Source organism: Mizuhopecten yessoensis, unplaced genomic scaffold (genome assembly GCF_002113885.1).
Source record: "Mizuhopecten yessoensis strain PY_sf001 unplaced genomic scaffold, ASM211388v2 scaffold11135, whole genome shotgun sequence".
Lineage (NCBI taxonomy): Eukaryota > Metazoa > Mollusca > Bivalvia > Pectinida > Pectinidae > Mizuhopecten > Mizuhopecten yessoensis.
In genome coordinates this window covers 399,097-424,146 of record NW_018408897.1, presented here as the reverse complement: position 1 = coordinate 424,146, position 25,050 = coordinate 399,097, and the positions used below count along the sequence as shown (strand labels likewise).

General features: G+C 33.3%; 1 protein-coding gene across 8 annotated transcripts in view; it reads left to right on the top strand.

Moving 5' to 3' along the window:
* The window catches only part of LOC110466517 (paramyosin-like), a 28,342-nt gene extending 10,250 nt beyond the window's left edge, over window positions 1–18,092 (top strand). For 3 of the 8 annotated variants that reach the window (XM_021523055.1, XM_021523057.1, XM_021523056.1), the window contains 7 exons: window positions 308–393; window positions 1,660–2,404; window positions 2,703–2,828; window positions 4,758–4,874; window positions 5,178–5,252; window positions 5,470–5,697; window positions 6,064–12,461. In XM_021523055.1, coding sequence (XP_021378730.1) covers window positions 334–393; window positions 1,660–2,404; window positions 2,703–2,828; window positions 4,758–4,874; window positions 5,178–5,252; window positions 5,470–5,697; window positions 6,064–6,287 — 1,575 coding nt within the window. In that variant the 5' untranslated portion in view covers window positions 308–333 and the 3' untranslated portion in view covers window positions 6,288–12,461. Of the gene's footprint in view, window positions 1–307; window positions 394–1,659; window positions 2,405–2,702; window positions 2,829–4,757; window positions 4,875–5,177; window positions 5,253–5,469; window positions 5,698–6,063; window positions 12,508–13,574; window positions 14,065–14,567; window positions 14,757–15,019; window positions 15,209–15,760; window positions 15,950–16,269; window positions 16,459–16,800; window positions 17,074–17,194; window positions 17,356–18,034 lie in introns of those variants that run through there. The other 5 variants (XM_021523052.1, XM_021523051.1, XM_021523053.1 and 2 more) reach the window with 5 other exon arrangements.
* Window positions 18,093–25,050: the final 6,958 nt, after the last annotated feature.

Here is a 25,050-nt window from a genome sequence, read left to right as displayed (position 1 = left end):
AAGTTTATGTTGTCGTTGCGTATCGACCGTGAATTCCAATTAATAACCCAGTTAAAATTATTTACATTTTAATGAAAGACGCAGCTCTGGAAAAAAAGGATTTAAAAAATTAGTTGTAAGGTACAAATTGTTCAACGATGAGAATGATTACGAAAACATTTACAGTTGTTCCTTGGAATATGTAAGGGACTGAGAGAAATTTTAATTTAATTTCTTGTGCATCAATATTGTTCACCGATAGTCAATTGTAACACTGTAATTATCATACAAAAATATTTTGATACCGAATTTTTCTTCTCTTTTACAGTATCCAAGACTTGTGAAATTTGAAGAATGAACATGGATTTGTCTTGGTCGCATCACCTCAAAACTGATGCACCCACTTTAGTGAAGGTAAGATCCTACTGTTTTAGATTAACAATTCTATCCAATTATATTGTGACATTATCAGATTATCTTATCATAAAAGAGTCATAAAAACGTCTATTGGAACACTTTTTGTCGACCTAAAAAATAAACGATTTAAACGTTTTGTTGCAACATGGCCATTGTGTGCCTTTATAACTTATCTGTAGTACTAAAGGTGAAATGAGAGAACATATTGACCAAAATGTGTTCCAAAATATATGTAGAGGACGACAAGAACGGAGAGGTGCATATAACAACCTTTATAAGATTACGAGTTCACAACTTTTGCTATAATAGCTAATTGTACTTAAACTAGAATTCCACGTAACCCTGCCAGAATAAACTCCAGCAACAAGGCTACAGCCAACCTCGGGCACTGAACGTCCACTAGCAGCGTCAACTTCCTTGTTACGTAATACAATAACTGATAATACGAATTTTACATGAAGTACCAATTTAAAAACATTTTTTTAGATGGAAACAACAGAATAAAGTAAAAATTGTATTGCACCATATTTTCATTTTGTCCATTTTGAACTCATCAGTTGTAATATAATTATAAGCGGGGAAAAAAAAAAAAACTAAGGAGGCAGACCCCAAATCGGATTAGTCTTAATACTTAAGGGTATTACAATAATGTAGCCTTATAATACAACGTTAGGCATCATTTTTAGTCTACAGATGACTAAATTATAAAATAAAATAGCATCTGAAAACATTTTTCAAATCAAATTTTTTTTTTTTATACACGTGCGAGGACTATATTTATTTTTCTTACTGCGCGAATAAATTCAGAACATAGAAATACTGAAAAAACAATGATCATTTTAAGAGCAAAATATTTCAAAATTCAGGTTTTGATCTGTTTTCGATACTGACATTGATATTTTAAGTGAGGAAGAAAATGATGATTTGGTGATCCCTTTTTGGTACTGTCACCTTAAGTGTCTCGAAGCATATAGAACACAGCAAAAAGGGAAAAGTGTGTATCAAACCCTTAATGACGTTACAGATTTACAACTGTCTTCTTAAACTAATATTTGATGTAAACCCTGGAAGGATAAATTCCTGCTACATTGCGACAGCCATAAACCTCACATCTCAGTCAATAATTATTAAACAAAAGATTAAGTTTTCAGAAAGCTTCACTTGAATTAATGTGTTAAAGTAACATTTAGTTATTAATTTCTTTGCAATCGTAAACAATTTAAATTTGAAATATATTAGTATGTCTATCGTTTATTTTTTCAGAATGTAAGAAGCGAGGTGAAAAAGCACATGGACTTTATTACGTCAAATATGGGTAAACTTGATAATGTGAGTCGTGCATTAAATGAAGGTCACAGAATGCTCGGAAATATTTTATGCCAAAAGTGCCTTGGTGCTGTCAAATCTAAAAGGATAGAAATGCAGTCTAAAAACGAGACATCACACAAAAAGAAGAAACTTATGAAATTGTCTCCAGAATGTCAACAGGTTGTGAACGAGATAACCAACGTTTTCATGAAACTGGAACGTTCTCAATCTGAGAACCGAGGCAACGAGGAGTATTGTACGCTGGAGGAGTACTACCAGCAGGAAATGGTAGAAATGGAAAACATGCATATTGAAAAGATACTAAATATACACGACGAAATGAGAGAAAAGGAAAATGAATACAAGAAGGATATCAAAGACAAAGAGGCTGAAGTGCGTAATGTAAGAAAACAATTAGAGGATATGACAACTGAAAGGGACGATGGCAAACGTAGAAATGATGCTATGTCGAAAAAGCTCCAGTCATATGACAAGACTGAAAGCGAGTTGCGTGAGCTTAAAAACGAGCACAAACGACTTAAAGAGGACCTGGATAGGAAGGAATGCAATATTAAAAAACAAAAGAGAGAACTAGACACGAAGGAGGAAGACATTAGGAGATATCGACCATCGTCTTCAGGTTATATAACGGGATCATTTGCTGGAAACAAGGAATTAGCAAGATTGAAGGAAGAACTGAGTACGGTCATTTTCGTAAACCAAACAGATTGTCTCTGCAAATTATAAGGTTTTCTTTGCAATAACAAATACAAGCATTTTAATTGAACCACTCTATCACAAGGTACAGAAAATATACAACATTAACTCATATAAAACTACCATCGTTTGTTAACCATGCATATTTTCTATTACATGTAATGTATGATCAACTATTTTGTAGTAGAGATTAACGGGGGATTCATTTTCATTTCTCTGTTGTTCAAAATGTTCATTGATATTAAAATTGTAATAAAGTAGTGCATTTATTCTTATTGTAGATTCTAGTGACAAAGAATTACAAACATTAAGGAAAGAAAACGAAAACCTGAAATTGGAAAGAGGTGATTTATTACAACAGAATGGAAAGCTACAAGACGAAAAATACTCTTTGAAGGAGACAATAGGTGATATATTTACACTGTTGATGCATTGACGTTCTTATGAAGTTATACTATTTAGACACAAACAATGCTACTATTTATTACCACAGAGGCCATCCTTTATTCTCATTAACTTGTGTTCAAATAATATGCTGTAATGCTATGCTATATTAATGTATGATCACTAACCGTAGTGGTAATAATAATAATAATATACAACATTTATATAGCGCCCTATCTAATTTGTAAAATTACTCTAAAGCGCTTTGCAACATATGAATAATAGTAATAGTTATAATTGTGAAAACAAAAAACAAAGGCTTACAATCACTTTTATACATTTAAGCAAGCAATGTGCACATAATTGAACGAATAAAAGGGTGGTATTAACATGACGTCTTTGCATAGATTCTAAAATGCAGACGTGAAGAGGTGTGTTTTGATGTCCCTCTTACACTTGGCCAGGGTATTTGACTTTCTAATAGCAGATGGTAAGCTATTCCACAACGTAGCCGAAACCCTCCCAAAGGATCTATTTCCGTAGGTCACAGTACGAGATTTTGGGACACACAACTGCGACCTGTATCGTACAGGTAACCAGTGCAATGAATAAAGCACAGGTGTGATGTGCTCTCTCTTTCGAGTACGAGTAACTAGCCGTGCTGCAGTGTTCTGGACCCTCTGCAGACGACTAGTTAGTGTGTCAGATATATACCACAGAGCAGGGCGTTACCATAATCCAAGCGAGAGGTAACAAGTGAATGCACCAAAATGTTGCATGCATCTGCAGTTAAAAACTGCCGAATACAGCCGATGTTCCTGATCTGGTAGTAACAGGATTTGGCAATAGCGTTCACTTGTTTCTCCATGTTCAGTGAACTATCAAAGTATACCCCTAGGTTTTTAACAGCTGGAACAGTCTTTATAGTTCTGGCACAAACCTTGAGCTGAAGAGCCATTGTTTGCTAACACTCTGTGGAAAGACGATTAGTTACGTCCTTTTCTGATTAAGCTTACGCATGTTGGCGTTCATCCAGATACTGATATCTGTCAGACAAGCTTCCAGTCGTTCTGAGTCTGTATTCCAACTGTCCTGTGGTTTGATGACCATGTAAATCTGTGTGTCATCGGCATAGCAATGATAGCGAAGGCTATTGCGACGACAAATCTCTCCAATCGGTTTGGAGTACATACAATATTTTCGTGGTCCTAACACCGACCCTTGGGGAACCCCGAAATCTAGTACTTTGTCATGTGAAATGGAAGATCCGATGGCAGCACACTGTCGTCGTTCACTCAGGTAAGACTGTATCCAGCATTGTGCGGTATCAGTCACTCCATAAGAGTATTCCAGACCCCAGGGGCCTGAGAGGCGGGGCCAAAAGGGGGAAATTTGGCTATATTGATTTAAGCGACTTTTCTCTGGCACTAAGAGTTGGATATCAACCATACTTGACTGGAAGCATCCCTCGGTAGTGGAGATTCAAAATTGTACAAATTGTTAGGTTGAACACCCCACCCCTTCCAGGATGGCCTAGGGTCTACCCCTGGGTCATAACTTTTAAACGGTTGAGGTCCCCACCCCAAGACTATAAATACGAATGCTGGACAAAAAGAGACGAATGCAGTCATGATATTAGAATTGATCCTAAGGTCTGGCCACAACCCTAGGGATCTAGTTTCTGAGTCACAGCTTGGAAACAGTTGAGATCCCCACCCATAACCATACATTAAATTACTTTGCATGAAAAATCTAATACAGACATACTACAGGAATGGGCATTGGGGTCTGGCATAGTCCCTTGGATCTCATTTGGAGAATATTTTGCCATGATTGCATAGATATCCAGGTGAGCGATACAGAACCTTTGTGCCTCTTGTTATTCAATTTGATGTACAAATTGTTCACTGTACTTAAATTGGCCCTTTGGGATACACATTCGGCTATTTCAGATTCCAGAGATGAAGAACTACAAAAATCAAGGAGAGACAATGAAAACCTGAAATTGGAGCAAATTGAATTGATTGGAAGCCTACAAGACGAAAAGCGTTCTTTGAAGGAAAAGCTAGGTAATTGTTAAAGCTTGCCCATGCTTTGAAAATATGGCACCCTGTTTCTCAATTTGTTTACCTTCGATTTATTTTTATAAAATATCACTTTCCTTGTTTTCATTTGGTCTAATAACATAAACGCTTTAAGTAAATCTTAACGTCAGAAGCTTCATTCATGTTATCCTTCTTTTCATCATTTTTAGATAATCATCCGGCAAATACATCCATGCAGTGTACTTACAGACGTTATATATTCCGATAGATATTCTTATTTGATAAACATGTTGTACTGTTGTATACACTAATGATTGTATTTTAAAGGGGGAACAGTTGATGAACTAAACTCCAGGAAATCACAACTCGAAGTTCTGCTTAAAGCAAAGAGGAAACAAATAGGTATGTTTCATTTAATACCAAAACATTTAAAAATAATGGCATTTTCAGAAACATAACATCACAAAATACAATAAATACATACGAATACACCTATATCGATAATAAATGCTATATAATAAATACTGAATAATAGATATCTACACATTTTTCCTTTCTCATTAGGCTAACGGAAATAAACTTAATAAATTTGATATCATTAATTCTTTCCCTGATACAGTTATGGGACTATGGAAAGAGCGCAGTGGAATGGGTAAAACTATGGTGGACATAATCACCAAGGAGTTGATTAGAAGCGTGGGAGGACAACTCGGCAGAGACAACATCGATCTGACCATACGACCCTGTAAGACAACGTCAGATATCTCTGGCGCACCACTGCTGGTGCTATGTCTTAACATGTCAAGGATTGGCACCAACATACAGGACGCTATCGAGGGAATCCAGGGTACGTATTTACAGTCAGAGTAGTAAAAATAAATACCATACATCATAAATAGAACACGACTCTCTCGATCAATCCAATAATTTACTAGGACCGGATCATGGACACCGTTTCCTATGTTACTAATAAAGATAAGTCCATGTTTCTTTTTCTTTCCATTTTTATGTACTTTTTAAAGCATGACTACCTGAAATAACTGAACAGTTATGGGGTCACCTCTCCGACTCCAGTTTTCATCTGGTACTCTTGTCCCTCCTACAACATAACCCTTTCATTTACACATTCGGTCCAATAAGAATGTCAATAGAAACTGTTTCATATCTGTTATACAATAAAGTTTAATTAAGTATAATGTCTGATATTTCCCAGCTGACAGAACGAATGTGTTTGTTCTGGTACTTCACCATACCAACAAGGATAATCTATCGTCTCTTACTCCCACAAGTCTCCGCGTTACCGGAAGTGAGTTACGGAAGCTAGGCGGGATCATTGATATGGCGTTCAGCAGTGACAGCGGGCTGTACGAATGTGACCTCAACAATAATGCTGCTGAAAAGATCACTTCGATTATGAGGAAGTATATGACAGTATAATGTATTAACTATGTGTTTCAGTAATTCATATCAACTGGTTTTGATATTCATTGATGTTAGAATTGCATAGCAAAGATAAGTTGGACAAGGAACTACGACAGTATGACCGTCAGTAAGATAATATAGTAGGCCAGTATAAAATCAAACGTTAGTGTGCAGGTGTTATTTTGTAGTGGTTACGTACGGTATTATACAAGCATTATTCCAACATTCGGACGAAAGAGTCGCGATATTTCTAAAGGGTAGACTGATTTTGGGTATCTGATGATCTCCAGATTTTCTCCGATCTCACAGGATGTGTTAATAGCTTCCCCTACAGTGTATGCACAGTAGAGTATTAGTTGAATGTTGGCGCAAAGTAGTTTATGTCATTTAAACATTTTGTTTCCTTTTGATTATAGATAAAGAAAAAACCTATTTATTTTTATTTTAAAAAAAATAAAAAATTAAGTAGAAATTAGATTTTACTCGTTTACACCCGCCCATTGACGGTGCCCATTCAATAGTTATATTATTCAACGGGAAAACATCGGAAACCGACTGAAAACAGCCTCAGTCATTTATAATACATGTTATACAACTGAGGAAACATATACGATGTACTGTGGTTTGTATCGTTAGCAGTATTCGCTATTTATAGCAGATTTTTGAATTTTATAATATAATGTTTTATTGCTGTTATTATCTAAAGCATCAAACAATATTTATTCCTTACCAATGTTTGTAGCACTGTTATTTTTTACTCCGTTTTCTTGTCATTTCTAGTCGCTCCTAGGAAAAGCTTTTGTCTACCTCTCATGTTGTCCCTAAATTGTTATACATATTTAACCCAAGTTTGAATTTAAGCGTTTATTAATTAGACTGACAATACACAATGATGTGTTTTATAAGCTGGTTCATTTATATCTTGGCTCTTGTGCCCTTTACGTACAGTTTCTTTTAAAAGTGTTTTTTTAGGAGTGCTTGTTTATTTTGATTTAAACTGTTAAATATTGTTGTTAAGAATACCATTCATGCTTGGACTGGGGGCAAACACAAGGATATGTGTTAACAAAATAATTTTACACATTTTCTCGCCTTCGACCAAATACAGAATGCATGTTAATAAAACAACAGCCAGATGATTCTAAGAGGTGTTAAATGTCTAGCTTTAAAGTTTGAAATAAAGTTATTTTATTCTGATAATGTAATACAATTCACATGTACTCTAACCTGATCATCGCCGTGTAATGTATTTTTGTCAAACAGATAGAAATGTTACACAGATGCTATATACGATTAGACGATTATTGTGTTGTTGTTCTGAAATACATACGTGGAGACGAGCACAAAAAGCCTTTATTCTAAGTCGTATCAAGTGATATATATTCATATAGAAAATGAGACACGAAGGAAGACAATTTTATGGATCGTGCCCTGTCCGGACCTCTAATAAGTCGTGAAATATCCGCAGCCCCAACTTTGCGAGCCAAGGGTGTTCAATACGATACTCTCCTATTGAATAGGAGAGTATCGTATTGAACACCCTTGGCTCGCGAAGTTGCCGCAGCCCATACCACTGCACGAACTCGAAAACAGAGTTTCGATGATACAGTTGTCAACAGCCTGACTCTCGACATGGCAACAGTGACAAATCGTCTATTGATGATACGAGTTTGCGAATCTCAATGTATAGCTATACACATGGACACGAATTGTACATTGTTACATATTATTATTATTATTACGACAGGTAGTTATAACCTCTCAAAATTATACTGTGTCTGATATGTAAGGATATCTGTATAATCTGTATCTGTGCATTAAAATGTATTGCTATATCTGCATTTTGGTGCTGTAGGTTGTGAGTTTCAGGCCCGATCAGGGCACGAGTAAAGAAATGTTTTTTTCTGCATCACTTTTAATCACTTAAGTTTTTTTAAGAACGATTTTTGATAAGCAAGAAAGTTGTGGCATACGATTATGCTTGCTACAACATTGGTATAATACAGTATATATACAATTCTTTCTCCTCTTCAAAACATGGAACTGCTGTGATATTGTGTTATATTGAGAAGTTGTTCACCTGGAATGTTAAAAGTATTACACATTGTTAAAGAAGGTTGTGGATATGTTCTTCAAAATAAAGCTTATTTAAATCACAAAAATGTGTATATTTTTTTTAATACTTGCAATACCTAAATTTGGCAGGAAACAGCTTTTATTATGTTACAGTTTCTTGGTTATTTTTATATCTCCTCAACCTGTCATTGTCTTTTTTATCGCCGAAGGCTTAAATGACATTTCGTGTCCGGATCCGTCTGTCATCGTCTTTCAATCGCCGCCGTCAAGTGTCTTCCGTAAACGTTTCCGATCTCTGTCTTAAAATATAAGCAACAAAATATCAAACAAGGAAAGGATGTACATAAGGGTAATTCAGCGTTTTACATACGACAGAATAGAGTAATATCTGACCTTTATATGGGGATTAAATACAGGACAATTTATACAAACTTTAGTCAATTTTTCCCAGGTGTCCCCTGCAGAAATGACCAATAAATATTAAAACAAATGTATTTTAAAATGATAAACAACGGCGAGTGGATTTATTTTAGGATTAACCTTTTATTTAGTTTAGTTTATGAGATAATAAATCCAATAGAGCACGAAGGTAATTTGCGTAAACACAAAGCGTTTACAAACAATTTACCGACTGCTCCAAAGCGAACAGTTGGCAAGCGAAGATGGAATTTTTCCTGAAAATGTGTTTTCTCCTGATCACAAAAATTATTTAGAACTTTTTACCCCTTTCTACTTTCCTCCTTGATTTTGTTCTTAAGATAATACCATTTGTTTTCATTTCCCTGAATAATTCCAATTCATTTTAAATTCCCAATTAGGTCTAATTATCTATTCTCTCTCTGCTTTTTGTAGTATTTCTATTCTGGATTTTGATTCTTTTCCTTCTTGATCCCTTTCCTATTTTCTTTGCAGAATAAGCAATAATCTTTTCCCCTTATTGTAAATTTTATCGTCTCCCATAATAAAGAGTCACTTATATTAAATGTTAATAATTCCCTGTCGGCTACTTCAGGATTTTCTGCATATGCATATAGATATCCTTTTATTAACTTTGCATATTCTTTATCTCTCAATAAGCTATTATTAAATTTCCTTGTTCCCTTATTACCCCTTACTTGTTTGGTGAATCTAATTACTTTTGATATTTGACAATGGTCAGATCTGTAGATAATACCTATCCCACTCTTAATAATATGTGTAGCCAAATCTGAATATAGGTGTATATCTGGATTTTGCTCTCGCCAAATATTTATGATATCGAAACTATCCTTAATATCTATGATTTTATCGTGATATATTACATAGTCTCTACTTAAATAATTGTTTGTATCTTTAACAGAGTTTTGTGGCGCGTTCCAGTCCCCACCTATAATGATAGATGTGTTCTTACATAATTCAAGTTGATGAGAAAGTTGATTATAAAAGTTAACATCTGTACAAGTTGGCCCATATACAGTTACTTATATCAAGTTCTTATCACATGAAATTAAGGTTTTATAACCTTGCAACGCCGACATTATATAATGATTTTCCATAAAAGAATAAATGTTATAAGCGTATGCTTTCTTTTCCTCCATCAAATTGCGTCTCGAATGATCCTCCGAAACTCACACCACCGTGTGATTACTGTATTTTAAAAATGTTAAGCAAGTGTTAGTTCTCTATGAGGGTTTACTTTGACTTAATATAAGAACGAACTGAAATCTTAGCTCATCGTTTTATAGTTATTGGATTCGTAATATATCATAATTCCTGTATATTATAGTATAATATTTGTACTAGGCCAATAGGCCAATAGATTGTCAATTATGACCGAAAATACACAACTTGCGAAGTAATTATCAGTCATCAGGTTATTGAATAATTCTATGAAATTACGCAATGTTACCTAAAGGCGAATGATCTATATATAAATTCACGGATGTCCCAAATGTAACTTGTTCATGCGTTTGTATGCCTCTTTCAATCCTAACTGGAATGTTATTATTATGTTTCTCAGTTATTCTACTTCTACTCTATCAGGCTGGCGATATCGAAAAACATCTGGGTTCTTCCACCTTCAGTCTATTCATTGAATCCTTTAATACTACCAATACTGTCCAATCTAACGTCACATTTACTGATTTGTACGAGCTATCATTCGCTCACTTAAATTTACAAAACACTCTACCAAAGTTATGTCCACTCGTAGCGAACTTAGTCATCGTAGCATTTTGTTTTCACCGAAACTTGGTTATCTGAAAACAACATGAATACCGATATAGAACTTCCCAGCTATCAAAAATAAAATTTACTGTTGATCGACTCTCGCTTCAAACTATGTATTGTACGACCAGTCCTATATTTCCGTTGATTTAAAGAAACAAATAGAACAAAGTAATACAGAAACATTCAGAATTGTAACTGGGGTTTCTTAAGTGTCCAGTATAAACAAACGATCCATTGAAGTAAAATGAAGTACACAAACTGAAATGGTAAATAATATAACTCGTGAATATCTGTCCAACCTTATCAAACTCCAAACACCAGACAGCAGATACCCATAGGCAAAGTACTAGACAACCAAACATTTATCATCTCTCCGTTGTAAAACTAGTTACAATATGTCATCCTTTCTACTTACCACTCTATCATCTTGGAATAATATACGATTTAATATTAGAAAAAAACACCTTTACCACACTTCAAGAAATACCCTGAAAAAGATGCACGACCGTACCCTCCTTCTTACTACTATTCTGGATAAAGAATTGCTCGAATATACCATAGCAGACTAAGGCAATTATGTAGCAAACCAAATGACCACATATTTAAAAGAAAACTAGTAATGTTAGTCCACTATGTACATGCGGAAAAATAGAGGATATTACCCATTATTTACGCATGTGTCCGAAGTATAATAATTTCCTTATTATCACTAACCCACAACACCACAACTAATTTGGTATTGTATAGTGATATACATTTACCAGAAGCAGCTAATATTAATATCTTTGCATATGTACAGAATTATAGAATGCATAGCAAGCTGTTTAACTGAAAATATATGATAATCAGTATGTATTTATCATAATTTGTGTAATAGAGTAATAGGTGTGGAAATCCTATTATGAACAAGTTGCACAAATGCGTGCCTCAAATTATACATAACTTTGTTAATGCATAGACGTACATCACTCCTAGGCGTCAGGTCATCGATAACTGTTACATTGTCTACATGTCCTAAATATATTTCTGCCATTCTACGAAATTCATTTATGAATGTGCATTAGCACTTACTTTCAATATGATTTAATGAGTATCTAACATATCGGACATTTTATAAATGCATTGTACTTGTTAACTAATCGTTGCTGACTATGTATTGAAAATATAATGTATTGTACATTACCAGAAATAAATACTTTTCAAACTAACAATCATAGGTACAGTGCCGCTGATTTTCGCTCTTTTTTCTTATCAGCAGGATAAAACTAGTTTTTTTCCTTCTTCTTACATAGCAAAAGTGATATACTCAGGGTGTGAAACTTGTAAAAGATATAAAACAAATTTTTATTTTTTTTTTATTTTCCGACGTGCCGCAAGTTATTCGATGATTTACATGATGTCGTGCATATCCTAACGGGCCCCTTAAAAAGATAATTTTCTTGTCGAATTTTGGCACCATCCTTCTGCTATCACGATCATTATTTGCTAATGCTACTTCATAAAGTGATTCGGTTCTCTTAATATCTCGTGAATTCACTTATGTCCAACAATAACGTAAACCGATGGCTTCTACCCTGCGCCTGCTGGGATAATTAAGTTCAGGAAAAAGCTTCGCGCTTATACTTGACATAAATATGAGTCGTTTGAATTTTCAATCTTTTCAAACCATTCAACCTATAATAGTTATGAACTTTTATGACTTCAGCTTTTAACGCAGTATTTCTGACAGATTGCAGCACGTTAAAATTTAAGTAATACATATCGTTGTACTATATGTTCTTATGCTATGTAAAGGAAACACACACAAGATTAGATCCTGAATTTCTTTTTACAGTCACAACTTAAAGGAAGAGTTACTCAGTTTTATTTTAGACACAAAGACGTTTAATAGCGACGAATCGTAACGATGGCTACAACTTTACCGGTGACAGACAAAGGCGACTCGTTAACGGTGAGTTTTCTATATTGTGTGTAATTTGATAATTGATATTGTGATTGAAACATGAGTGAGACATTGCTATCATTTGAACAACCACAGTAATACCAAAAATGTTGTTTTCAGCATTATAAAAAACTATTTGGTTATAAGTATATACTTGTTCCCTTTTTTATAATTTCAGCTAATAAAAGTCACTGTGATCAAGTTCAATGACATCACGTTTTCAGGCTAAGATACAAAAAGTATACATCATTTCCAGTGAACGGATTGATATCTGTTTAAATGACAGTATTTAAGAAATAAAAAGCGATATATAGCGATTCATGATAAAAAAATAAGTCACGAAAATAGATCACTTATGTATTAAGTATGTAGATTTATCGTTTTTCAAAAAAGAAAACAATGTCATATCTAATTTACTCATCGATTCAAACAGGTTGTAAGGCATACTTTAAATTTTTACTTACGTTCAATTTAGCGTTGACGTTATTTTTTAAATTTATATATTTCAATAGAATATTATCGTTCATACAAACATCACGCTATCAATAACAGTTTTTATTATAACTCATCCCATAACTATGTATATTTTATTTTGATTTGAAAGGTCTCTTATACATTTGTGTATGAAAACTATTGTGTCAACAAATCATTTGCAAAATGATGAATGAGAAATAAGAGTATCTGTACTTAGTTTTATAGAGTACCTAATGAAAAGGAGAACTGTAAAATTACCTGACCAATATCTACTACACCCCAAAGCATTTTTATGAGAACAATGGAACTCTAAAGCAACTATTACGTATATATATCCCTTGTTGGTCTTAACAGGGATAGGTGTATTCATTATTCTCATTCCATTGACGTTTGAAAAAGTTTTATTGTCAAACTGCGGATTCAATTTGAATGGAATTTAAGGAACTTATTCATCGTTTGATTACATTTTGTTGACGTTATATTGTCGAAACATATCTGGATAATTTATCTTGACTAAAATCCTATGTTTTGGATCGATCGGTATAGGATCTATCAAACATTGAAGTAAGTTAGTTATTTCAATAATTTAGCTTTCCTTTTAGGACATAACAAAGAACATGACTAAATACATACGACATCTTGAGGCGAACGTCCAAAGCATAAAGAAAATTCCAACACCTGAGGACATTTTGAATGAGGTTAAAAACAACGTTTGGTACAGGATGTGTAAACCATGTCAATCAAAAGTTTTTGATATATCAAGTAAGGACTTATATTCAAGGAATAACTATCCTTCAAAACGACTTTGTAAGGAAGCAAAAGTGACGGACATTGGCAATTCAAAGACTCGTCACAAATCAAAAAAATCGGATCTGGACGAATCGTTCGATGCACCCATTGAAATAGAACAAATGCTAGCAAAAAGAGAAAGTATGCCCCATCCTCTACAGCTACAAGACCAGGAAAAAAAAGAAGACCTGCAAACCAAAATTTCAATTTTAAAAAACAGTATAGAGGAAAAAAACGAGAAAATTAGATCATTGGAGAATCAGCTGAAGATGCATTTAAAAAGTCATACAGAGAACACCGAAGGTACGGAAAAATTCAAAAATTGTATGATAATAGTAATTGTTTTAAAATATCATCATTATTTTTTATCATCACCATAAATATCATCATATTATTCATCTTAGATAGGCAATTCCTCACACATATTTTGTCTTGCTTTATTTCATACCTACAGGTGCTGCTTATATTCATGAATTTATAGTTTCTGCAAAATATGACTCATTATACCGTAAAAACATATAATTTATAGGTTTTCTTTTTAGTTTGTAATTTATGTGCGCACAGACTAATAAACTGTATTTGTTTTACAATAATCAATTATGAAACATTTTTTTAACTTATAAAGACTGCTAGAATTTGGACCGGATGGTTGCGCGCAGAGGGTGCGTGCCGGTTTGTTGATGCTTATTTTAGAAGTAAATAACTGTCAATAAATCCTTGAATATCAATATATAACTAAAAGCATGAAAACCATTTGAAGCATGACATTTATAACAATAATTTATAAATCATTTCATTTGTTAAAGAAGAGAAGCAAGGTGATTTCGACACAGTTCAAAAGGAAAAAGAGGAGTATGTGGAACAACTATCACAACTACAGACAGAGAGACAAGCTCTAGAAGACCAGACAAACTCTCTTACCAGTACTAATGAAGAATGTTCACCCACCGTGGAGGGTCTACAGCGAAACATCGATAGGTTGACAGTGGAACTCGGTATGAATTATTCTGTAGATTGACTTCACAATTTACATAACAAAAAATAGATTTTATTATATTCAAATTTGATGCGCTCGTTGTTTCGGCGTAACAGTTTTGTTGGTACTAAATGCAAAAATGTATCTGACAATGTGTTATAGTTCATCAGAAAACAAAATGTTTAAATAGGTGTTACTAGCGATGTAAAAACATAAAGCGAATAAACATGGCAGTTGTGACGATAAGTATATTACACACACTGAAATTTCATCTTTATACAGAAGAGAAGCAGGGCCATTTTGACAAAGGTCAAAAGGAGAAAGAGAAGTATGTAAGAGAAGTATCACAACTACAGACGGAGAGACAGACACTAGAGGACCGGACAAGCTCTCTCAACAGGAATAATGAGGAGTTATCATCTGAATTAAAGATTCAACAGCAGAACATTAAGAAGATGACTGGAGAACTAGGTTGGAATGTGTTATCAATAATAAGGCTAAGCATACATATAGGCCATTTAATACTGTTTAGTCGTGTATTTGGTTTTAGTTTATTATTTTAATTTAATGAATATCATCCACTTATCACATAACGTTTGTTAATATTATGTTTTGGAGGATAAGATTGATGTTTTAGAATTGAACAGACGTTATTCTGTTCGCGTCAAATAATCAGCATTTTTGTCTGAACCTGTACGGTTTGATTGAAAAAGAAACTTGTTTCGATTTTAAATATTTTGATAGAGAAAATTACATATACTCTTTTATAAGTTAATTATAATAAATTTACTACTTCATGATATATCTGTGGTGTAATTTAATGATTTTCATTAGTTATTAATATCTGTATATGTATGTTTTGGCGTGTGCTCTTTTGAAGTTTTTAAATGATTTCCAGTAGACTGAAAAACGAGGAACTTTAGGAAATTGAGAATAAACATACTAATATCGATCATCATGTTTACTGTTGATACACTTTAAATTGAAACGATCAAATGTATTGAATATTTGCCCTTACAACAGAAGAAAAACAAATGGAACTAGACAAAGTTCAAAAGGAAAACGAGAGGTATATTACAGACATATCACAACTACAGACAGAGAAACAGACATTTCAGGACCAGACAAGTTCCCTGAATAGGACTAATGATGAGATGACATCCGCCATGGAGGGTTTACAGCGGGACATCGATAGATTGACAGGAGAACTAGGTATGATTATTTGTAAATATTAACTGCTATTTGTATGATTAATAATTTCTGGGGATTTTAGTTTTGATGTGTGCAATTTATCTGCGAACCGACTTTTACACTGTTTATTTTACAACAGCTATGAAACACGTTTATATAACTTTTATTTATCGCTCTTATAAGCCCGGATTCGCTCAGAGGATATTGCCGGCTTTGTTGATAGTGGTTATAAAAGTATATTTGTCTATAAATGTTTCTTCAATGTATAACTGAAAGCATGAAAACCATTTGAAGCGTGATATTTATTACAAACATTTATTGATGATTTCATGTGTTAAAAGAGAAGAATCAGTGTGATTTAGACACAATTCAAGAGGAAAAAGAGGAGTTTGTGAAACAAGTATCACAACTACAGACAGAGAGACAAACACTAGAAGACAAGACAAGCTCCCTAACCAGTACTAATGAAGAGTTATCATCCAACGTGGAGGATCTACAGCGAGACATCGATAGGTTGACAGTGGAACATGGTAGGAAAAATCCTGTAAATTGACTTACCAATTTACATAACAACAGAACAATAATTGTTTTTTTCAGTTTTGATGCGTTCATTTTATGTTGCAAAAGTAAAAACCTGTCTGGCAATGCGTTATCCAGCACCTAAGAGCAACATTTTTAAATAGGTGCTTTTAGTGATATTTAGAAATAGAACGAATAAACATGACAGATGAAGCGATTAATATATTACCTTCATTGAAGATTACATTTGTTTAAAGAGGAGAAGCAGAGTGACTGTAAAAACATAAAGCGAATAAACATGGCAGTTGTGACGATAAGTATATTACACACACTGACATTTCATCTTTATACAGAAGAGAAGCAGGGCCATTTTGACAAAGGTCAGAAGGGGAAAGAGGAGTATGTGAGAGAAGTATCACACCTACATACGGAGAGCCAGACACCACAGGACCAGACAAGCTCTCTCAACAGGACTAATGAGAAGAATTTTAAAGAAGTATCACAACTACAGACGGAGAAGCAGACACTACAGAACCAGACAAGTTCCCTAAATAGGACTAACAAGGAGATAACATCCGCCATGGACGGTCTACAGTGGGATATTGATAGATTGTCAGGAGGACTAGGTATGCTTAATTGTAAAGATTAACTGCTATTTCTATGACTTAAAATTTCTAGTGAATTTAGTTTTGATGTGTGCAATTTATCTGCGAACCGACTTTTACATTGTGTTTTATTTTACAACAGCTATAAAACTCGTTGATCTTACTTATATTTATCACTCCTGTAAGCCCGGATGACACTACAGGACCAGACAAGGCCTCTCAACAAGGCCATAGTCAATGAGGAGTTATCATCTACATTAAAGATTCAACAGCAGAACATCGAGAAGATGACTGGAGAACTAGGTAGGGCTTCACTATCCAATAAACCTAAGAATACATATAGGCCATTTAATACTGTTTAGTCGTGGATTTGGTTATAGTTCAAAATTCTAAATTTAAATGAAAAGCATAGACTCATGACATAAACTTTGTAATTACTTTTGAAAAAAATAGATGGCTGTTATAAAATCGAACAGACCATGTTCTCTTCTCGTCAAATGACCTGCATTCTTATCTGAACCTTCATTATTTGATTTTCTATATAGTCATAAATATCTATTTATATGTTTTCTTTGTGTAACTTTTTGGTGTAATATCACAATGTAAAACTAATCAGTAGACTTAAAAAGATAAGTTATAAATCATTGTACTTAACAACTATTGCATGTCATTCACTCCAACATATCATACATATTGAAGAAGTGTGCCATTTTCACAAAGTATTTGATAAACCAGTAATGTCAGATTAAAGAAGATTATAATCTCACGGTTGATCCAAACTGACTTGATTGATGAGATGAAGCATGCAATATATGTATAGTGTGCTTCATTTTTAAATGTGATTAAGTTGCAACTTGCATCGATTTAAATTGTATTAACTATGCATTGCGTATTTTTTTCAAGTATGAGTTTGTGTTTGGTTATACGTTGAATATGACAAATAAATAGTATGTCTTGTCACATTGTATATTTTTATATTTAGTAAAAAAGGATGAAGAAATAAACAATTTAAAAACAGTGTTGGAAGAATGTTGACGCCTAAAAAAGAAACTTTTGGGTATGTTTTAGCTTATATATACATACTGTAAAGCAATATAAAAACTGACCATTGTCAATCCCAGGTCGTGGACAACAATTTGTTTTGCCTTGTGTAAAGAACATGTAACAAAAACATTACGTGTAGTAATTTGCTCACTTGTATTATCTAAATCTCCCTTAATAGGATGCTCTCTGGATATCTGACAATTAATGTATCCGCACCGAAAACTATACTTGTAATGTATCATATATTGTTGTATGTGTTTTTAAACAAGTGTTTGCACTGTACGCACGATTTCCACACTCAGTCATAATATTTTGACATATTGTGCCTTTAATCTAATCCCCAGCGTTCACAGAAACTACCAAACCAATTTGAATCTTTCTAAAACGATATTGTTAACATGGTCAAAACGTTTGTATTTAAAATTTGCTATCTGATATATGACCGATTGCGCTAATGTATGACAAAATTCCTGAATTACACATATGATTCAAAACTACACTTTTATACGACCAACGTTATGATGTTCGAACTGTATATTACTGTTTTCTGTATCTCTGATATTTTGTCGCTTTAGTGATGAGATTATTACGTACCAGCCGAAGTGGTTTGGGGAAAACAATGGTGGACATGGTTATCAAGGAGCTGAAGAGACAGCTAGGAGAGAGACGCGATTCCAGGAACTTTGATTTTTCCATTGTCCTTAGCGAGACACCAACAGATGTATCCAATGGGCCAGTGTTTGTATTATGTCTGAATATGTTGATGGTTGGCATAAATATTCAGGATGCCTTGAAAGGGACGAAAGGTAATCCATCAAAAACGAATATTCTCAATTATAAAAGCGCTATCGACCAGACTACCTAATTAAAACTGGAATGAAATACAGAAAAGATGACATGTGGTTGGTCACATAATAAAGTTATCAGAAATTATCATATTATCATTACTTCATCATACAACATGTTAACAGGATATATCAAAAGAATGATGATAATTGTCTATACCAAACTAAGCACTTCTACTTCAGAGCATAGTTATAATGATTTTCTGAACAGATGAGTTATGTTTACTAGACAGCCAGGCCTTTCTACCTTGATAAGCTTCAATCTATATTTGTTTTTGTTTATGAATATTGACGGTCGGCGCCATTTTTTGTATGTATTCTGTATGTCGATGTATGTGATCATTATTGATGAACCTATATGTCCGGATTAGGCATAAGCCATCATGACAATAATAAAGTGATTTATCCCATTATTATCGGACGATAAATCGTCATAAAACAATCATCTAGAGGTTTATTTGAATGCACAAGCTAACTGGACACATCATATAAACTTTATTTTTGAAAAGGCATATAAAAGAGAAAATGTCCTAAGAATGTTAAAATAAATACTACACTTGTCTGACCACTTGATGTTATTAGGATAATTACTGGTCTAAGAAAAGGCGCTAGCCATTGTATATTATATAAAGAAATAAGGGGGGGGGGGGCGTTTACAGAGTAGGAGGGATAAACATAAACACATCTAATACTACTAATCTTATTACGTTTAAAAGAGAAATACAAAAGACAAGTGTAGGGGACACAGAACAAAATGTATGTACACCTGAATTTAAATACTCTGGTTCACGAAAAAGCAATATATTAACATGTGTCAATTAAGAAATGGTGCTGGTCAACACAACTATGATCTGTTTAAAGATCACTTGAAAAATAGTCCAAACTGTCCTTGTAGTCACTCAATTGAAAACTCTTACCATTTCTCTTTTGAATGTCCTCTCTATACAGATGAACGACAAACTCTTTTGTAGGATCTTATATTAAATGATGTAGATTTCCATAATACAATATCTTGAAATACAATTCTAAATGGTAACACTAATAAAACTGATTTACAGAACAACCAATTGATGGAGTGTGTGCATATATACATTAATGCTACAGGACGGTTTAAATAGATAAATATACAAGCTGTATGTGGTTGATGTATTGTTTGTATTCTGTAAGATAAATTCATTATTTCTGTTGATACTGGATAATTTATATATATATTTTTATATGATATACCAAGGTTGATTGATCACCGGGCAAAACTGACCAGGGACTTATGTGGTCATGACACTTTAGGTATGATGGAGTAATGTAAATCAAAAGTTATAATTTATTTAATTATTGAAAAATTAATAATTTATTATGAAATACCAAAATGGCATATATTTGTATCATTCGAACTGGTGTACTTTGTTATCATATGTAATGCCCAACTGCACATTAATTTAAAACAAATATAAACTACATTAAATAAACCAACAAAGCCATGCCAGTAGACACATATGTGGTGTTAGAGTGTATGAATGAGTGTTCGAGATTTTCCTGTGTTCTTATAGAATTAGTTATGTTTTCTTTTTTTCCTGTTTTCTTTTAGTTCATGTTGTATTTGATTTTCCAACTCAACTCAAGACAAATCTGCTTCAAATAAATTTTGATATCAGCATACATGCATGTATCAGTTTTCCTTTATTTCATTTTGCCGCAACAAAATTTTAGTGGCTCAAGGTCAAGACGTTTATCCATATATTTAATTCGATTTGGAATACTGTGTATATCCATAATATCGATATCGCAAAGTTTGTATTGTTTTTTTTATCTTAAGTCCATGTATCACTTGAAATAAAGTTATTTTGTAGAAGCATGGAAATATTCATCCAGCCTAATTTTTGTATATTATCTCGCAATAAATGTACCCAAGTGTCATGAGATGAGTTGAAATATAAAATATAATGTATGCATGTAAATATTGTATTCAGTGTCTTCAACTATCAAAAGTATGCTGGAAGCCATAGAGAGAGAGCTTACAATAGGCAAAGCCTGTTGCTCAATCCTTTTGTTTAATCAATAAAATATATTTGAAATGAAATTTATCCCATTATTATCTGAAGATAAATCTTATGAAGATAAGCAAATATCGTTATATAGAATTTTCCCTATTTTACCAACCTTTTTATTCTATACTAAAATGCTCAAGAATGAAAGTATAAGCAATACAATAAATTATTTTGAAGTAAAAATAATCCTTCATATTTGGAATTTAGACATATTGTCGGTAGTTAAGTACATATTGTAGCACACAGCATCAGAGTCGTCTTATTGATATTTTATTGAAACTTCTTTTTAAGGCTATCAAAGGTTTGATTTTTATCTTTTTCAAGATTGCACAAAATTGGCTAAACATGTATCATGTGACGTTGTTTTATATACGAATATACCTCATTCACTTGGATCAAAAGCCGTTGTTGTTAAAAAGATATCACAAAAAAAAACATATCGGCATTTTATCAATTAGTTTATTCTTAAAACTATGGAACTATTCTTGACAGTTTATATATTTTCTTTCAACACTGATATTAACCACAAGAAGAGGTACAGAGATAGGTACCGTAGTGGTCCGTATGTTGCCTCCCTTGTACTAACGTATCTAGAAAAACCAATTTTACCATTTTATTTTAATGAAGTATGGTAGCGACTACCCTGATTTGCTTTTAAATCAATATATGAATAAATGTATAAAACAACATTGTTTGCTCTTTTTGACAATTCTTTCCTCATCTATTCAGCTGACTTGTGTGTAGATGATTTTCGGAATGAATTCTTTACATCTTTCTATTAGTCATACAATGTATGGTTAATATAGACACTTAAAAATTACTTTACGTATCGATTTTTCTTCTATCCATTGTAAACCCGTCAAGGACGTTTCTTCCAGTTAAGCATTACATATCGTTATCTTACATGTAATTAGTGATAAGGTTACCATTGAAATCGGTTCAGTATCTAACTGGTCCTTTTTAGATTATCCTTTTAAATCTCAAAGATATTCTGATGACGTAGTTGAGAAGGGTACACATATTGTCATCAATAAGGGAATGTTTACATCCCCCACTCGTACTGAGGAGAATATGAGTATTACTAAGGATTACGGACTATTTGAATATGATACGAAGAAAGAAATTTGGTTTTAGTTGTTTTTACTACACATGCTTATTCTATACCCGTGTTTTGAGGATCAAATTGTATTCTTAAAGTTATTTTCGTAAGTCAGCATTCCCATAAAACATGTTAATTCATTGAACACCATGATTATGCAACATACAAGTATTTCACTGAAAGCTGTTTGGCTACGACAAGGCGTTCATTGGTCATCCTTCTGTCAGCATAAACGCGAACTAGATGAATTAAGGTCATGACGTAGCGTTAACTTTCTGATGGTAAGGAATTATTTAACAGGACCAGTGCTTCTTCATAAAAGCCGAGCCATATTAAGCTCAGTTTGCAGGAATCTATCGTCCGCTTTACAATTCCAGCGACATCTTCTCAATAACCAACACGCCTAGGTCGGTGATTAGCATGCCAGGATGAAAGACTACAAAGTTTGTTAAAATGAATGATCTTGGGTAGCAGTGTACTGTAGCGTACGGTGGCCATGGTGATATTTTTGTTCAATGAGTAACCCCTATAATATTACATGTATCAAAACTTTTAAAAAAATCAGCTCTAAAATTGGCATACACATGATGAATTGAACTATGTGGGCTTCACATTTAAAGAAAAGAAAAATCGAATTTGGCTTGAGACTCCATTTTTCGCCATTTACAAATCTGTGTCTACACAACAAAACCTGGCTTTTCATGTAGTCTATTTTTGTACTCAGCACATGTGTAAATATTGTGAAAAATCCAGTTGAACGACCTATGCTATAACGTGAGTATTTCTGTTACCGAGTAGGTGATATTAAATTTAAGACAGGTTTTAAGAAAAATAATACTACGTTGGGGTGGTTTTTCGCATTTTTTGGCGTTTTTTGATGTGGTAACCATGGTTTTCACAAGTCCCAAATCTGGGGAAATCACTTTTTGAAAAAAAAATCATTCTTCTAAACTGTTCAAAATGTAGTTTATAAATATATATATATATATGTAGGTGTGTTGTGCAGGATGAATCCGCTATCCATGTTTATCCGAGACATGCCCTTTATTTTTAGGATCAAGCCATTTCTACTGTACTCTGCTACCTTGACACACTTTTAAGTAAACCTTTAATACAAGTTTTTATAAACAGACAAAAAGCCTAGGGTGATGATGTTTGGCCGTAGAATGCTTGGATGAAGGACAATCGAATATGTTCAAATTATCGACCTTGACTAACTTCAAGGTCAAAAGCTGAAATGCATTTAATATTTCTAGCAGTTTTTCTAAAAAAATATCGCGGTTACTGATATTTGACCATCTTCATGCTTGGATGGAGGACTTCCAAGTATGTTCCAAAAATACTCTTTACATTCAAGGTCATAGGGGTCAACGCTGTTGAAAACTGTTTTATGTTCAATGACCAAAAGTCCTAGACAACATGCAAGAACAAAGAGATACCTAGTATGTTTCAATGAATGATCTTTAACTTTCAAAGTTACTATGGTCAAAAAAATTAAAGTATTTTAACGGGTTCTTCTTAGTAACAAAGAGTCATAAGTAATGATATTTGGCCCGAAGCTTAATCAATTCCATAGTATTTTTACCATGGTTCACTTTTGTGGTTACGTGTGCATTTGTGTTATTTAGAGAAATAAATCATCGCATTTTACTGTCTGTAATTAATAACTTCACGCAAATTGATATTTTTGGAATGGGGTTTTTATTAGAAAGAAAATAGTACATTTGTTCAGCTGAGACACTAATGGAAAAATGGGTTCAGAATATTTATTTTAACAATGTCTGATGTGATAAAATAATGAATAACAATGGCTAGAACGTTTACTGATAAGATTATTCAAAAGTTCAAAAGATATTCGTAGCATGGTCTCCTTGTTATTCTTCCTTTTGATCATGTCTTTCCCTATTTATATTAGTTCTGTTTTTTTAGTTCGAATGATATTAAGGCCTTTTATTGAATTTCGTTTCTTTATTCGCCATATCTACTTAACGGTTGTTAGAAAAAAATCGTTTCATCCGGGTATTTTCAAACAGCATTTGAAGATGAAAAGAAATCAACTATGGACGCAATACAAATATATTGTTACATGATGCTAAGTACAAACAATAGGAAGATGGGTATGCTACAACGTTCTATGATGAATACCTTATTATTATATAGACTCTAAATTACAAATAACAATTGCAGATAATCAATATACATTGAAACTTGTTCTTTTAACAAACTCAATAAACAGTTGTTAACACAGTAGACATAGTTTATAACAGTCATCGTGCTTTTATAAAATCTGTGTTAAGGAATTGGCACGAAGTACTTTTATCTACGCAATAGACATTTCCCGATCTTCATCTACAATCTAATAAACAAATACACTGTACGTCATTTCATTATTTTTGCATTGATCGAAAACGTAATTTAGATATCTGTTATCCTAATTTTGACTGCAATTTCGTATGGTTAAAAAATGTATTATATATATATTTATATATATCTTCATTGTTCACATCAACGACAATAAAAATCAAAGCAATACTATTGTAAAACGTACTCCTCTGCTTTAATCTCAATTGCATGTATGCAACACATATAAATTAATGTGAAAGAAATGGTAAACAAAGAAACGAAATGCAGGTTGTTCTTGAATAGTTGGCCGCCAAATTAACACAACCCCTCTGTTGCACAAATAATACAAAGTGAAAGCAAAACAAAAATAAAAATGTTAAAAGATCAAAGACACATCCAATATGAACTTTTGTTGATTCTTTAAAAGGTAAACACTAATTTTTTTTGACAAATATAACGCCGTTCCTTGCCTTATAATTGTCAAATTACATCGCCTTCCCTGGCCCTGTTATTGTCAAATTACATCGCCTTCCCTGGCCCTGTTATTGTCAAATTACATCGCCTTCCCTGGCCCTGTTATTGTCAAATTACATCGCCTTCCCTGGCCCTGTTATTGTCAAAT